The 16,199-nt window shown below is 50.3% G+C and overlaps 1 protein-coding gene across 4 annotated transcripts; it reads right to left on the reverse strand.

The window, feature by feature from the left end:
• Positions 1-761: 761 nt before the first annotated feature.
• SNRPA (small nuclear ribonucleoprotein polypeptide A) lies at positions 762-16,149 on the reverse strand. Of its 4 annotated transcripts, XM_025366914.1 has the most exons (7): positions 15,807-15,879; positions 15,262-15,356; positions 9,565-9,737; positions 7,191-7,370; positions 3,411-3,584; positions 2,817-2,905; positions 762-1,143 (listed from the first exon to the last, which is right to left on the reverse strand). In XM_025366914.1, the coding sequence occupies exons 2-7, from the start codon at positions 15,332-15,334 to the stop codon at positions 984-986; spliced, it is 849 nt and encodes a 282-aa protein (XP_025222699.1). In that variant the 5' UTR covers positions 15,335-15,356; positions 15,807-15,879; the 3' UTR covers positions 762-983. The 4 variants fall into 4 exon arrangements, with proteins under 4 accessions (XP_025222699.1, XP_025222700.1, XP_025222698.1 ...); XM_025366915.1 differs by having other exon boundaries at positions 9,628-9,737; positions 15,262-16,149; XM_025366913.1 differs by having other exon boundaries at positions 15,262-16,149.
• Between the last annotated feature and the right edge of the window lie 50 nt (positions 16,150-16,199).

Below are 16,199 nucleotides of genomic sequence, written 5' to 3' on the forward strand. Positions count from 1 at the left end.
GTGGCTGTACAGCCAGAAGTCACATATCCTAGACTTCCCTGCAGCTAAACACTGCAGGGGAACTGGGGTCAGGCACCTGCCTGAGGCTCCTGGCTGGCCACTGGCCAGGAAAGTAGATCACCTGTGTGTGAGGTGGCCATACCCCTCATACCAGCGTCAAGTCAGTAGCTTCCCAGGAGTGACAAAATGAGTCCAGGCACTGCTGGAAGTCACAGTGGCATCCCGCTGAACTCTAGCTAGGAGTTCATTCAGGGGTTGCAAATTCAAATTCAGGATTCTCAAACCCAGACTGCCACTCCTACCACTCACCCTCCCTGTGATTTCAGCAGCACCAAGTTTCCTGTATTAAATTCCTTTCTACTGTGGTTTCTGTAGGGCCATTGCTACAATAGGCTGCACTTTTGTGAAGAGTAGAAAAAGGTGAAGAAACACCTCTTCCTTAACACTCTTGTCATCTGTTAGAAAACTGGTGGCGTAAACATGTAACATTCTCGTGCAGTACCCAACCTGCCTAACTGTATGTGGCAGCCCTGACTTTCCATTTCCTGACCTAGGATTCCATTTCCTGCTGTGAATTGGGATAATATACAAAACTGCCAAAGCAGTAATTGTAACCCAAGTTTGAACAATATCACTACACTATCCTGTGCTTCCCCAAGGTTGCAAACCTCAAAATGCCAAGAGGTCCAAAAACCCAGGATGGGCTGCTGAAGTGGAGGGAAAGGAACCATGAAGAGCAAGAAAATCAAACAGACAAATGATTGTGAAAAACCAAACCTCAAAAAACCACTTTAATTCCGGCCTAACAGCGCCAGGTGCAATGTCTGGGGACAGACTCTGGGTACAATGCTGTGTGGCGACCACTCACTCACACACGGCTCCAAGGCGGCCCCCAAGGGGGGACTTACCTTCAGGGGGCTAAGCCAAGGGGGAAAGGGGTGGCCCCAGAACGGGGGAAGGGCCAGGCATGGGGGGAAAAGGTGCTACTTCTTGGCAAAGGAGATCTTCATGGCGTTGTTCTGCGTGATCTTAAAGCCCTGCAGGGCATCACGAGCTGCCCCTGCCTGTACCTCATTGTCAAACTCCACGAAGGCGATGTCATGCCGCCCAGGGACCAGGCGGACCTCCTTGAAGCCAGGGAATCTGAAAGAGAATGACAGACCTCAGGGACTCAGCATTTCTCCCTAACATAATGGCATCAAGTGGACACAGGCCAGAAATGATGCCAAGTAGCCTCCAATGCACAGGACAGGGCCCCATTACTCAGAATTATCCAGCCCAAAACGCAGATAGTACTAAGTTGAAAAACTCTAATGTCAACATAGCATTTCATGAAAAATTTAAACACAAACACCCACGCAACTGCAACCTAAATCAAGAAACAGTACACCGCAGTCCCCTGGGCCCTTCCTAAATCATAACCCACCCGCCATACCAATAATGACTGATATCCTCACTTTTTCTTTTTTTTTTTTTTTTTTTTTTTTTTTTTTTTTTTTTTTTTTTTTTTTGAGACGGAGTCTGGCTCTGTTGCCCAGGCTGGAGTGCAGTGGCTGGATCTCAGCTCACTGCAAGCTCCGCCTCCCGGGTTCACGCCATTCTCTTGCCTCAGCCTCCCGAGTAGCTGGGATTACAGGCGCCGCCACCTCGCCCGGCTAGTTTTTTGTATTTTTTAGTAGAGACGGGGTTTCACCGTGTTAGCCAGGATGGTCTCGATCTCCTGACCTCGTGATCCACCCGTCTCGGCCTCCCAAAGTGCTGGGATTACAGGCTTGAGCCACCGCGCCCGGCCTATCCTCACTTTTTCCATTTTTATTCTTGTATTTTTAGGAGAGAAAGGGTTTCACCATGTTGCCCACGTTGGTCTCGAACTCCTGACCTCAAGTAATCCAACTGCCTCAGCCTCCAAAGATACCGGGATTACAGGCATGAGCCACCGCGCCCGGCCTTACCCTAACTTTTCTGATCTGCTGTTTCTAATTTCCCTCTTCTCATTCCATACTTCTTTCTCCATTAAGCAAACATCCTCACGTTTACTGGATATCCTTTTTTCCATTGGCATTCTCACAAAATATACAGCTTTGTGGACATGCTGCACATGTGGTACTGTTCTTCTACATTTTTCAGGTTCTCACAATCTCCTCTTGGCACTATTATAAAGTTGCGCTCTCCGTTCTTCCAAGTGCCATGCAGTGCAGCATGGTGAGACACTGCATGTAGCCCATCCCTTCTCCCAGACAGCCTTCAACTCCCCACCACAAACACTGTGATGAATGCTCCACTCACAGCCTCTGAAACAGAACCACCAGATGAACTCACCCACACGCACAACTTCACTCAACACCGGTGAACAGCCCCTCTACACATTGGCTGCACCGGACTCCACCCTGACACCAGGCACAACAGTTCGCAAATCCCCATCTCCCACACTTGCTGTTTTTGAGCACGCTGACTTCTGCCAGTCTTAACTAGTGTTCAAGGACATCTCAATGTAGTTTTACGTGTACCTTACCTTGCATGCCCCCATTTTCAGGGCTGGGAAAATGAGGCCCAGAGCCGGACTCCCTCAGCCCTCAATTAAGGCTGAAAAAAGCCGGCAAGCCCTGGCCATGGAGACCTTTCCAGCCTCATCCCCACGTCCCCCACAGGCCATGGGCCCAGCCACAGCCTCCTCCTTTCACATCTTTGGTCGCTGTCCCTCCTGCAAAGCCTCACTTGGCTCAGAGCTCTGCTGGCAGAGTTCTGAGGCCTGTTTCCATGGAGATGCCTCCTGGCCATCACCCTCCAGGGACCACCCAGCCACAGGCCCCACTTACTGATTGAAAAGCATGGACAGCATGAGCTCGTTGGTCTCCTCTGGCAGGTTGGTGAGGAACAAGATGTGATTCGGTGGATTCTCGGAAAGCTGCGAGGGTGTAGGGGAGTCAGTGAGCACAGGAGCCCTGAATCCAGTGGGAGACCCCTAGTGCTGCCCCTTCCTCCATCCCTCACACTGCTTGAATTCATTCTGGTACGTTCTCCCAACATACCACATATTGTTGCCTGTCTGCCTCCCACCTCTTTGGCCCTACAGACTGTGGGCCACAGGACAGCAGAGGTTTCTGTCTGTCCCTGCTGCAGCCCTACAGTGCAGAACGGGGCCTGGCACATAAGCAGGCGCTCAATAGCTCGTGGAACCAATCTAGGTGCTGGCACCACTCCAGCCTACCCTAACCTTCCAGACCCTCCAACCAGATGCCAATTCCTCTCTGCCCAGGGCCCACCCCCACTGCTACTTCCTCATTCAGTACCACCTCCTCAGGGGGCCTGCCCAGACCACCCAACCTACAACAGCCCCCAGATTGGTCCCTCTCTAGTTGTGTATTCTGACTATTTACATGAGACCTGGTGGGGTGGGACTAGATACTCACAGGCTGGGCAGGCGGCATCTGTCCCGGCATAAGCTGCTGCGGGGGCATGGCCCCTGGTGGGATCTGGCCAGGTGCAAGGCCTGGCGGTGGGATCATGCCAGGGGGCGGCATGTAGGGCGGCTGGCCCGGCATGTGGTGCATAATGCGGGGCGCCTGAGTCATCGGCGGCATGCCCTGTGGAGAGAGGGAGGACACAGTGTGGTTACAGCAGCCCCAGGAGGCACAGAAGAGGCCATCAGAGCAAACCCAGCAGGTGAGAGATATAAGGAAAAACAACCAGAAAGAGGTGAAAAAGGCACCCAGAGAGGGCTGGACAGAACAAAACAAACCCAGGGTCTAGTGGGATATTAAATCAGAAAGAGTTCAATGCTATTTGGGAGTTAAATGCTGGCAGAGTTCTGAGGTCTGTTTCCATGGAGATGCCTCCTGGCCATCACCCTCCAGGGACCACCCAGCCACAGAATGGGAGGGAGGCTGAGGTAGGAGGATCGCTTGAGCACAGGTGGTCAAGACTGCGTGCAGTGAGCCCTGATTGTGCCACAGCACTCCAGCCTGGGAGGCAGAGCAAGACCCTGTATCTTAAGAAACAAAATCAAAAGAGGGGAGAGATGGAAAGGGACAGTCAGGGCAGGTGCAGAAAGAAACGTGTGGTAGGCCGGGCGCGGTGGCTCACTCCTATAATCCTAACACTTTGGGAGGCCGAGGCAGGCAGATCACCTAAGGTCAGGAGTTTGAGACCAGCCTGGGCAACATGGTGAAACCCCATCCCTACTAAAAATACAAATATTAGCCAGGCGTGGTGGTGGGCACCTGTAATCCCAGCTACTACAGCGGCTAAGGCAGGAGAATCACTTGAACCTGGCAGGAGAAGCTTGGAGTGAGCCAAGAGTACGCCACTGCACTCTAGCCTGGGCAACAAAGTCTCTGTCTCAAACAAACAAAAACAAAAACCAAAACAAAGGAGGGCAGAGATGGAAAGGGACACTCAGGGCAGGTGCAGATGGCAGGCAGCACACTCCGGCTGGAAACACAATCTGAAGTCAAAAGTAGACAGAAAACTAGGTGCAGTGAAGAGGAGAGAAGTTAATAACAGGAGTCTACAGTAATCCAGACACCATCACCAACTTGGAGAAAGTGTGAGTGGCATCGAATAGAGCATCACCCAGAGCCACGAGACTCATGAAAGCCAGAGAGACATGGAGGCTCAGAGACCTAAGGAGTGGGCCTGGTTCGTCCATCTTTTTTTTGTACTCAGTGCTTTTTGTATCCTGTTTGGAAAACAGGATGTTTCCACTTTTCATGCCCTCACCAAGGTCAAGAAGACATTTTCCTGTTTTCTTCTAGAAACTTTATTGTGTGAGGGCCGGGTGCAGTGGCTCACGCCTGTAATCCCAACACTTCAGGAGGCTAAGGAGGGCGGATCACTTGAGGTCAGGAGTTCGAGACCAGCCTGGCCAACATGGTGAAACTCCGTCTCTACTAAAAATACAAAAATTAGCTGGGTGTGGTGGCACGCGCCTGTAGTTCCAGCTACTCGGGAGGCAGGGGCAGGAGAATCGCTTGAACCCAGGAGGCGGAGGTTGCAGAGAGCTGAGATTGCACCACTGCACTCCAGCCTGGACTACAGAGCGAGACTGTCTCAAAAAAAAAAAAAGAAAAAAGAGAAAAAAGAAGCTATATTTTGTGAGTTGTCACATTTGGATCTGCAATTCACTTCAAGTTATATTTTGCATATAGTATGAGATAGGGCTAATTTTTTCTCCTTGCAGATATCCAACTGCCCCACATCATGAACTAGGGGAAAAAATTCCTTTCCTTAGTCAAGTGCAGTGGTACCTTCATCACACATCAAGTAATTGTACAAGTGTGGCTGTGCCTAGACTCTTCATATCCTTTCCCCTTTGTCTGTCTTCCTACCCTTCTGCCAACTGTATATCATCCTGGTTGGTTGCTGCAGATTTTTTTTTTTTTTTTTTGCACATAGACATGGGGGCATATGCTTGTGACCCAGCTACTTGGGAGGCCAAGGGAGAAGATCACTTGAACTCAAGAGGCAGAGGTTGCAGTGAGCCAAGATTGCACCACTGTATTCCAACCTGGGGAGACAGATTGACTGAGACTCTCTCTCAAAAAAAAAAAAAGAAAAAGAAAAAAAAAGAGACAAGATCTCACTCTTTTACTCAGGCTGGAGTGCAGTGGCAAAACCATTGTTCACTGCAGCCTCGACCTCCGGTCCTCAAGCAATCCTCCCACCTCAGCCTCCTGAGCTGCTGGGACTACAGGAATGAGTCACCACACCCGGTTCTCTATTTTATTTTTTGTAGAGATGAGGTCTTGCTATTTTATGGAGGCTGGTCTTGAACTCCTGACCTAAAGAAATCCTCCTGCCGGGCGTGGTGGCTCACGCCTATAATCCCAGCACTTTGGGAGGCCAAGGAGGGCAGATCACGAGGTCAGGAGATCGAGACCATCCTGGCTAACAATGAAACAGGAGATCGAGACAGTGAAACCCCGTCTCTACTAAAAATACAAAAAAATTAGCCGGGCATGGTGGCGGGCACCTGTAGTCCCAGTTGTTGGGGAGGCTGAGGCAGGAGAATGGCGTGAACCTGGGAGGTGGAGCTTGCAGTGAGCCAAGATTACACCACTGCACTCCAGCCTGGGTGACAGAGCAAGACTATGTCTCAAAAAAAAAAAAAAAAAGAAATCCTCCGATTTTGGCCTCCCAAAGTGGTGGGATTACAGACATGAGCCACTGGGTCTGGCCTGCTTGCTGGAGCTTCCCCTGGTCATGCAGGTCCGGGTGCTTTATTATCCTCGCCTGGCTTAGCCTTGTCTTTCCACACATTTACAAAGAGCCAATCAGTGTCCAGTGTTTACCAAAATACCTGTTGGGATTTTGACTGCAATTACGTTGAATATTCATTAATTTGGATGGAACTGACCTCTTGACTATACTGAGCCCTTCTATCCATTGCTGAGTCTCTGATTTCTCCCAGCTACGTTCTGTGATTTCAGTGTAGTCGTTCTGCAAACCTTTTGTTGGATTTACCCCTCAATGCTACTTCTCAATGTGAAGTCTACTTGTCTGTTACTGGCATATAAAAATAAAACTGGGGGTCGGCCATGGTGACTCATGCATGTAATCCTGGCACTTTGGGAGGCTGAGACAGTGAGTTTGAGATTAGCCTGGATGATACAGCTAAGCCCCGTCTCTACAAAAAATGCAAAAGTGAGCTGGGTGGGGTGGCACGCACCGGCAGCTCCAGCTGCTAGGGAGGCTGAGGCGGAGGTTGCAGTGAGCTGTGATGGCACCACTGCACTCCAACCTGGGTGACAGTGAGACCATGTCTCAAAAATAATATTAATAAATAATAAAACTAATTTTTTCCATATTGCCCTTATATCCAGCAACCTTTCTAAATGAAGTTCACTTATTAATCCTAACAGTTGCTTAGTAGACACTTGGACTTTCTACATGCACAATGAGTTACAAGACACAGGCGACAAAATCAAGGCCATGGAGAGAGCGAAACCAAGTCACAGCCATGAAGAAAGACCTTGAGAAACATTCACAAGGAGGAAACAAGCGTTTCAAGAGGATATAGCATCATCTAGGTGCTCAACACCCCAAAAGAGAGACACACATCTCTATAAGGAAACAGAAAGGAGGGGTCTGAAGCTCCAAGTGGAGAACTCTCCCCACCCTGTCCCAAAGCCAGTCCATGTGGCTGAGGAAGGCCTGGCGGTGGGAGGGCTGGTCTCCAGGGCCTGGCTTACCGGGACAGGCCCCTGGACAGCCCCCACCACAGGGGCAGCTCCCCCGCCTTGCACAGCCTTCTTGGTGGCTGGGGTCTCCTGGCTCTTGGGCTTCCTCTTCTCCCGCTTGCGGTCCCGCTCCACGAAGGTGCCTTTCATCTTGGCAATGATATCTGAGTCAGTCTTGGCGTACTGGATACGCTACCAAAACAGAGAGCAGAACGGGTTAAGAGCGTGGATTCAGAGCCCAATTGCCAAGATTCAAAACTGGACCTTTATCAGGGGCCAGGTGTTGTGGCTCATGCCTGTAATCCTAGGCCTTTGGGAGACTAAAGGGAGTAGGTCACTTGAGGTCAGGAGGTGGAGACCAGTTTGGCCATTGCAGCGAAACCCCATTTCTTTGTCTCTGTCTCTCTCTCTTTTTCTTTCTTTCTTTTTTTGAGACATTGTCTTGCTCTGTCACCTAGGCTAAAGTGCAGTGATGAGATCTCAGTTCACTGCAACCTCCACCTCTCAGGTTCAAACAATTCTGCCTCAGTCTCACTACTAGCTGGGATTACAGGCGCCCACCACCATGCCCGGCTAATTTTTGTATTGTTAGTAGAGACAGGGTTTCACCATCTTGGCCAGGCTGGTCTCGAACTCCGGACCTCGTGATCCATCCGCCTCAGCCTCCCAAAATGCTGGGATTACAGGCACTAGCCACCGCGCCTGGCCGGGAAACCCCATTTCTACCAAAAATACAAAAATTAGCTGGGCATGGTGGCATGCACCTGTAGTCCCAGCTACTCAAGAGGCTGAGGCAGGAGGCAGGAGAATCGCTTGAACCCGGGAGGCAAAGGTTGCAGTGAGCTGAGATCGCGCCTATGCACTCCAGCCCAGGCGATAGAGCAAGTCACTGTCTCAAAAAACAAAACAAAACAAAAACAAAAAACAAAAAAATCAGACCTTATCAGGAGCTTACTGAGAAACACAGAAATATAAATATCTTGGCCTTAACCTCCTTGTCTGAAAAACGGGGATTATGATACCTCCCACTTCAAAGGACTGTTATGAGGACTAAATGAGTTAAAGTGCTTGGAACAGTACCTGACACACAATAAGTAAGTGTTCAGTAGAAAGGCTGTTGGTATTTTCAAGGGAAGCTGGAACAGCAATAAACGTCAGGCCAAAAGCCCGAGGAGACAATGCTAGGAGAGGAGTGCAGTGCACGGGGATTTCCTATCACACAAGAATACACCTCAGTTTTCCAGGTTCAATCTCATTCACTTAGCTGTTTAAGAAGAACCTGCCAGATGCCAGGCACAATTCGAGGCTCTGGGAATAAAGCAATGAAAAAAATAGACAAAAACCCCTCTTTCATGGTGCTTATTCAGTAGGGGAAGGTATGTTAAACATTCTTAGTGTGGCACAGTAGCTCACGCCTGTAATCCTAGCACTTTGGGAGGTTGAGGCTGGCAGATCACTGGAGCTCAGGAGTTCGAGACCAGCCTGGGCAACATGGCGAAACCCTATCTCTACTAAAAATACAAAAATCAGCATTTCCAGGGGAGATAGCATCGTCTATCTCATCAAAAATAAATAAATAAATAAAATAAATAAATTTTAAAAAAAATTTTTAAGATTTCTTTAAATTTATTTTTATTTTTTGAGATATAGTCCTGCTCTGTCACCCAGGCTGGAGTGCAGTGGTGCAATATTGGCTCACTGCAACCTCCGCCTCCTGGGTTCAAGCAATTCTCCTGCCTCAGCCTCCCAAGTAGCTGGGATTACAGGTGCCAGCCATCATGCCCGGCTGATTTTTGTATTTTTGTAGAGACAGGGTTTCGCCACGTTGGCCAGGCTGGTCTCGAACTCCTGACCTCAGGTAATCCACTCGCCTCAGCCTCCCAAAGTGCTGGGATTACAGGCATGAGCCACCATGTCCAGCCAAATATATATATATATATATATACATATTTTGAGACAATCTCACTCTGTCACCCAGGCTGGAGAGCAGTGGCAGGATCTCGGCTCACTGCAACCTCTGCCTCCCAGGTTCAAGCAATTCTCCTTCCTCAGCCTCCTGAGTAGCTGGGACTACAGGCGCATGCTGCCACGCCCAGCTAATTTTTGTATTTTAGTAGACGGGGTTTCACAGTGTTGCCCAGGCTAGTCGCAAACTCCTGAGCTCAGGTAAACTGCCTGCCTCGGCCTCCGAAAGTGCTGGGATTACAGGCATGAGCCACCGCACTCCGCCAAAAAAAAGATTTTTAAAGGAGGCAAGGCGCAGTGGGAGCCTGGTCCCGTCTCACCTTGGTGAATGAACCCTAATATCCCCTCCTCTAATCCAGGCCCGCCCAGTCTCCTATAACATTTCACACACCCACACAGCCTCCGTACCCACAATGCTCACCATGGGCTTGTCATAGAAGGGGAAACCCTGCATGGAGCGCAGGGCGTTGGTGGCGCTGCTGACCTCCTTGAAGATGACAAAGGCCTGGCCCCTCATCTTTAGGCTCCGTGATACCAGGATATCCAGGATCTGGCCAAACTGGGAGAAGATGGCGTACAGGGACTTTTTTAGCTCTGCAGTGGGGAAAGAAAAGACCTCTGAGCTCCCCTTGTTAGAAGAAGCGCAGCCCAGATAGAAGACCATCAGCCAATTGACGGGCTACCCAGAATGCCTCGGGTCCATAATCTCTCAAGACCTAACAATCACAGAAGCGGCCAGGAACCACTCAAGTAGCCAAGTACACTCTTCTGTAAGATGTGCTTACAGAGAGCTGCTATATAACGAACATGTGCACATACATGCAAAGTGCTCAGGACAGCATCCAGTACATAGTAAAGACTCAGTAAATATGAGTGATTCTTTTCATTGCCACCAGCACCCTGACACAGGCCTGCATGACGTGGCCCTGGCAGATTTCCCCCAACTCATTCCTGCCCACATTCCACTGTGCTCCTGAGTCCCCAACCACACTGGCCCCTAGGTCTGACACAACCATTCTGCCCCAGGGCCTTTGCACTGGCTGCTCCCTTTACCTGGAACATCCCTCCCCTGAGGTTTACATGGCGGCCGCCTTCTAGTCACCCAAGTCTCAGAGGAAACGTTGCCACCTCTGACCACCATGTCTAAATGTCTTCCCATGTCATTCTTACTCTACTTCCTTTTCTTTCATGACTATTTCCCGCCTCCTGTCATGGTACGTTAACTTGTCTATCTTGCCTGAGGAGCAATAAGCCTGTCCCATTTGTTTACTGCAGTATCTCCATGCCTAGCACAGACTCCATCACACATATTTATTTTTTTTTATTTGGCAACAAGGTCTCACTTTGTCACCCATGCTGGAGTGCAGTGGCACGATCATGATTCACTGTAGCCTCAAACTCCCGGACTCAAGCGATCCTTCCACCTCAGCCTCCTGAGTAGCTGGGACCACAGGTATATGCCACCATGCCCAGCTAACTTCTGGATTTTGTGCAGAGACAGGGTCTTGCTATGTTGCCCAGGCTGGTCTTGAACTCCTGAGTTTAAGGAATTAGCCCACCTTGGCCTCCCAAAGTGCTGGGATTACAGGAGTGTGCCACCACACTTGGTTACAAACATTTGACTACAGATACCATCAAGTGCTTTTTTTAGACAGGGTCTCCTTCTGTTGCTCAGGCTGGAGTTCAGTGGCATAATAGCTTACTGCAGGCTCAACCTCCTAGGCTCAAGCAATCTTCTCACCTCAGCCTCCCAAGGAGCTGGGACTACAGGCACACAACACGACGCACAGCTAATTTTTTATTTTTTTGTAGATACAATCTCCTATGTTGCCCAGGTTGGTCTTGAACTCCTGGGCTCCAGTGATCCTCCTGCCTTGGCTTCCCAAAGTGCTGGGACTACAGGCATGAGCCATCGCACCCTCATCAAATGCTTTATAGAGGTAACTTCCTCACAGCAACCCCATTAAGTGGCAACTATGACTGTCCCAGTTTTACTCAAATGGAAACAGGTTCTCAGAGGATTCCTCACTGGACCAGTACAACAATCTGGAGGGCACAAGGGCATGGCAGAGCCCAGTCCACGAATTCCATCTGAATCCGGTACCACCACATCTCACCAGCAAAGGACATCACTTGACAGCAAGTGGGATTCAAGGTCAACAAGGATGGACTCCCTCTCACCACTCAGGTCTGCAAAGGGTACCAATGTCTTATGCAAAGTAGATGGCTGAGATGGCCAAGCATGGTGGCTCACACCTGTAATCCCGGCACTTTGGGAGGCCGAGGTGGGCAGATCCTTTGCGCTCAAGAGTTCAAGACCAGCCTGGGCAATATGGTGAAACCCTGTCTCTACAAAAGATACAAAAATTAGCCAGGCATGATGACGCATGCCTTATGGTCACAGCTACTTGGGAGGCTGAAGTGGGAGGATCACTCTAGCCTGGGAGGCAGACGTTGAAGTAAGCCATGATCCCGCCACTGGACTCCCATTTTCTTTCTTTTTTTTTTTTTTTGAGACGGAGTCTCGCTCTGTCGCCCAGGCTGGAGTGCAGTGGCCGGATCTCAGCTCACTGCCAGCTCCGCCTCCCGAGTAGCTGGGACTACAGGCGCCACCTCGCCCGGCTAGTTTTTTGTATTTTTTAGTAGAGACGGGGTTTCACTGGGTTAGCCAGGATGGTCTCGATCTCCTGACCTCGTGATCCACCCGTCTCGCCTCCCAAAGTGCTGGGATTACAGGCTTGAGCCACCGCGCCTGGCCTGGACTCCAACTTTCATAAAAACTGGCCTGCCATGGTGGCTCATGCCTGTAATTCCAGCACTTTGGGAGGCTGAGGCAGATCACTTGAGGTCAGGAGTTCAAGACCAGCCTGGCCAAGACGGTGAAACTCCATCTCAACTAAAAAGGCCAAAAAAAAAAAAAAAAAAAGAAAAGAAAAGAAAGAAAAAATTAGCTAGTCGTGGTGGAGTGCGCCTGTAATCCCAGCTACTTGGGAGGCTGAGGCAGGAGAATAGCTTGAACCAGGGAGGCAAAAGTTGCAGTGAGCAGAGATTATGCCGCTGTACTCCAGCCTGGGCAACAGATCGAACGTCCGTCTCAAAAAAAAATACGTTGAGCTGAAGCAGAAGCCACTTGGTAAAATAGATACTAGACTAGGAAAGAGGCAAGAAAATGTGTGCAGGCTGGGTGGGGGCAGGGACAGCAGTCAAACTTGTTTTTAAGCAATTAGTCAAAAATTCTCCTGGGGGTAACATTTCTGGTTTTCTTCTCCATACTCCATCCCCATGAATCTCATTCAGACTTCACTCATTCCACTGGGCTCTGGGCCTCTCTCTACTCTCCAGCCTCCTCTTGCCCATTCGCATTTACCCTCCACCGCTGGGAGGATAGTGCATCAGGGAGGCAACCAGGACAGGGAAGCAAGCTGGCTCCCCAACACCCTCAGGGCAAAGTCTGACGCCTCATAGCCACGAGCCTCATAGCCACAAGCCACCAGTGCACATGAGCCACCAGTGCACAGCTCGCTGGAAGTTTCTCCATGATTTACAGGCCTCTAGGCCTCAGGCCCACAAAACTACTTGTAATACCCAGAATGTGCCAGGCTCTTTTACCCCTAAACATCTACACAAGCTGGCCCAAGTTAGTAACACTCTTCTCCCTCAATGTAACATAAATACTGCTTCCTCTACCTGGCAGGCTCTCCAAAATGTCTCCTTTGCCAGGAAGCTGAATGGATCCCTCTGTCTTTCTAAGGTCCCAATCTCAGCCCTCAACACTCTGTCTAAGCTTCCTGCATGATGGCCCTGACTACTCTGGGCTGTCGCTGTCCTAAAGAACCGGGGTTCCGGCCGGGCGCGGTGGCTCACGCCTATAATCCCAGCACTTTGGGAGGCCGAGGCAGGTGGATCACAAGGTCAGGAGTTCGAGACCAGCGTAGCCGAGATGGTGAAACCCTGTCTCTGCTAAAAATACAAAAATTAGCCGGGCATGGTGGCAGGTGCCTGGAATCCCAGCTACTCAGGAGGCTGAGGCAGAGAACTGCTTGAATCTGGCAGGCAGAGGTTGCAGTGAGCTGAGATTGCACCACTGCATTCCAGCCTGGGCAACAGAGCGACACTCCATCTCATCTTTAAAAAAAAAAAAAAAAAAAAAAGAACCAGCGTTCTATGTCACCAGTGTGTCCCCAGCACTGCCCAATAATGGTTGGGCACCACATTCTAAAAGCATATGCAAAATTCACATTCCTGGTTTTGTTTTATTTATTTTCTTTTTTTTTTGAGAGTCTCTATCACCCAGGCTGGAGTACAGTGGTGCAGTCTCAGCTCACTGCAACCTCTGCTTCCCAGGGTTCAAGTGATTCTCCTGCCTCAGCCTCCCGAGTAGCTGGGACTATAGGTGTGCGCCGCCACACCCAGCTGATTTTTGTATTTTTAGTAGACACGGGGTTTCACCATCTTGGCCAGGCTGGTCTTGAACTCCTGACCTCACATGATGTGCCCACCTCAGCCTCCCGAAGTGCTGGGATGACAGGCGTGAGCCAGTGCCCCGGCTGCTGGTTTTGCCTTCTTCAAGAGCAACTTCACTGGTGACCTCAAACTGAATCCCAGTAAGCTCCTTCAGTTCTCCTGACAATTTTCTTGAAGCGATAAGAGCTAACATTTATCCAGCCCTTACTAGCTGCCAGTTACCATAAAAAAGAAATACTGCAAGGTTTAGCTAATTTAATCTCACCCAACATCCATGCAAAAAAGGTATTATGATTTTGCTCAGTTTTTAGATGTAGAAAATGAGATTCAATAAAGGTGATAATTTACTTGAGAACGTGAGAGGGTCTTTCCGATTTCAATAACTGAGTTTTTTTTTTTTTTTTTCCTTTTTTCAGATAGGTTCTTGCTCTGCCCAGGCTGCAGTGCAGTGGTGCAATCATAGCTCACTGCAGCCTCAACCTCTCTAGCTCAAGCGATCCTCCCACCTCAGCCTCCTGAGTAGCTGGGACCACAGACATACCCCACCCATGCCCAGCCTTTTTTTTTTTTTTTTTTTGTAGAGACAAGGTCTCGTTTTGTTGCCCAGGCTGATCTTGAACTCCTGTGTTTAAGTGATCCTCCTGCCTCTGCCACCCAAAGTGTTAGGCTTACAGGCCTGAGCCACCACACCCGGCCAAAAATTGGGTTCTTAAGCAAAATTCTACACCGGTGGCTTCAACCACTTTACTTGCTATGTGACCCTGGGCAAGTCACATAACCCTGTCTCGGTTTCTTTTTCCTTTCTTTTTTGAGACGGAGTTTCGCTCTTGTTGCCCAGGCTGTAATGCAATGGTGTATCTCGGCTCACTACAACCTCCGTCTCCCGGGTTCAAGCGATTCTCCTGCCTTAGCCTCCAGAGTAGCTGGGATTACAGGCATGCGCCACCACCACGCCTGGCTAATTTTGTATTTTCAGTAGAGACAGGGTTTCTCCATGTTGGTCAGACTGGTCTCGAACTCCCGACCTCAGGTGATCTGCCCGCCTCGGCCTCCTAAAGTGCTGGGATTACAGGGGTGAGCCACCGCGCCCTGCCTCAGTTTGTTAGTTGAGGAATGGGAATAACAACAGCCTTCTTCCTACAAGCTTGTTGTGAGAATTAAATGTAATCAAGATTTATATAAAGCACACAGACCAGCCCATGATACAGAGCGTTAGCCACCATTACGGCACATTTTCATTGTGAGCTGATCACTGAAAAAGCCGGTGACCAAGAAAGCCCCAGTCCTTGCCCTCACGGAGCTCAAAGGCCACTGGGAGGAGAGAGAGCCCCACGACAGCTCAGAGGAATCAGGGCGTGATGGGAGATGGCCTCAGCGTATGGGAAGTCAGCGGCAGCCACGTGAAGGGACAAGGGAAGGCTTCCTGGAGGAAGGGTCCTGTGACCTCAAACCTTGTAAGATGAGCAACAGTGACCAGGTTAAAGGGCAGAGTGTAAGATGAACTAATGGAGTGTTGAAGACAGGAAGTAGTTTGTGTAAAGGCCAAGGGGTTAACTCGAAGTTTGGCTGGAGGAAAGAGAAGCGGATGCAGGGGGTGGAAGAGGGACCAGCCCGTGCGGGACAGTCTGGAGTCCGGACTATCCCGAGAACTCACCATCCTTCTTGATCTTCTCATTGAGGTTGTTGATATAAATAGTGTGGTTAGGGCGGGTCTCGGGAACTGCCATGGAGTGAAGTGTTGAGGTAAGGCTTAAAGGAGGAAAAACGTGACTTTAGCCCTGGGTTTCGCCAAATCCTTTGTCCCACCGTTGGCTGCTCAAGGATCTTCCTCCCAAAAGGAAGTCAGGTAAGGCGGGAGTAGGGGGAAGGACCGAGGGAAAGCGCGGGCAACAAAGCGTGCGTAGGACCCGCTTCTCCAGCCCGCGTGCAGAGGGAACTCTCGAGAGATTTACTACGACTTCCAGGATGCTCTACGCGACCCCGTGGGCGGAGCGCCCTAAATGGCGACTCCCATTGGCCCATGCATCCGAAGGGCCGTCCTGGAGAAAAACCCGGATGTGGGAGCCAGTATAGAAAAAAAGGGACAGGTCTTGGGCAGCCTGGCCTCGAGCAGCAAGTTTCCTCAGACGGGCCCAGGAAGGCCCGGACGCCAAGCGTACCGCTCGCCCGCCGCCGATGGTCGTTTGCACCCGAGGTTACCTTCCGACAGGACCGCAGTTCTCTCAAGCGGCGCCTGTTACTTTCCTGAGACCAAACCACGAAGCTTTCTCTCCTGGCACCGCCCCTGCCTTTCTGCCAGGCAATCTCCGCGCGGAAACGCAGTAGCTTGACCAATCAGAGCAAGTCTCGTTTCTGGGCTCAGCTCTTGCCAATCAAAATGATATTTGAGTTCCCGCCTAGGTAGAAAAACCCCGCCCGACTCCCTGAAAGCCCACCTCCTTCCGTGACTCCCGGGTCTACGGACCAATCAGTGAAGGTCACTAGTATTTTGCCAATCGGGACGCGTCTGGCGCTGTGGTGTCTTCCGGAGGCAATCCTTTTTGAAGTCCCGCCTCTTCCCCCCAGAGCTGCGTTTTCTGTCACGTGATCGCC

This window comes from Theropithecus gelada, chromosome 19 (genome assembly GCF_003255815.1).
Source record: "Theropithecus gelada isolate Dixy chromosome 19, Tgel_1.0, whole genome shotgun sequence".
NCBI classification, from domain to species: Eukaryota; Metazoa; Chordata; class Mammalia; order Primates; family Cercopithecidae; genus Theropithecus; species Theropithecus gelada.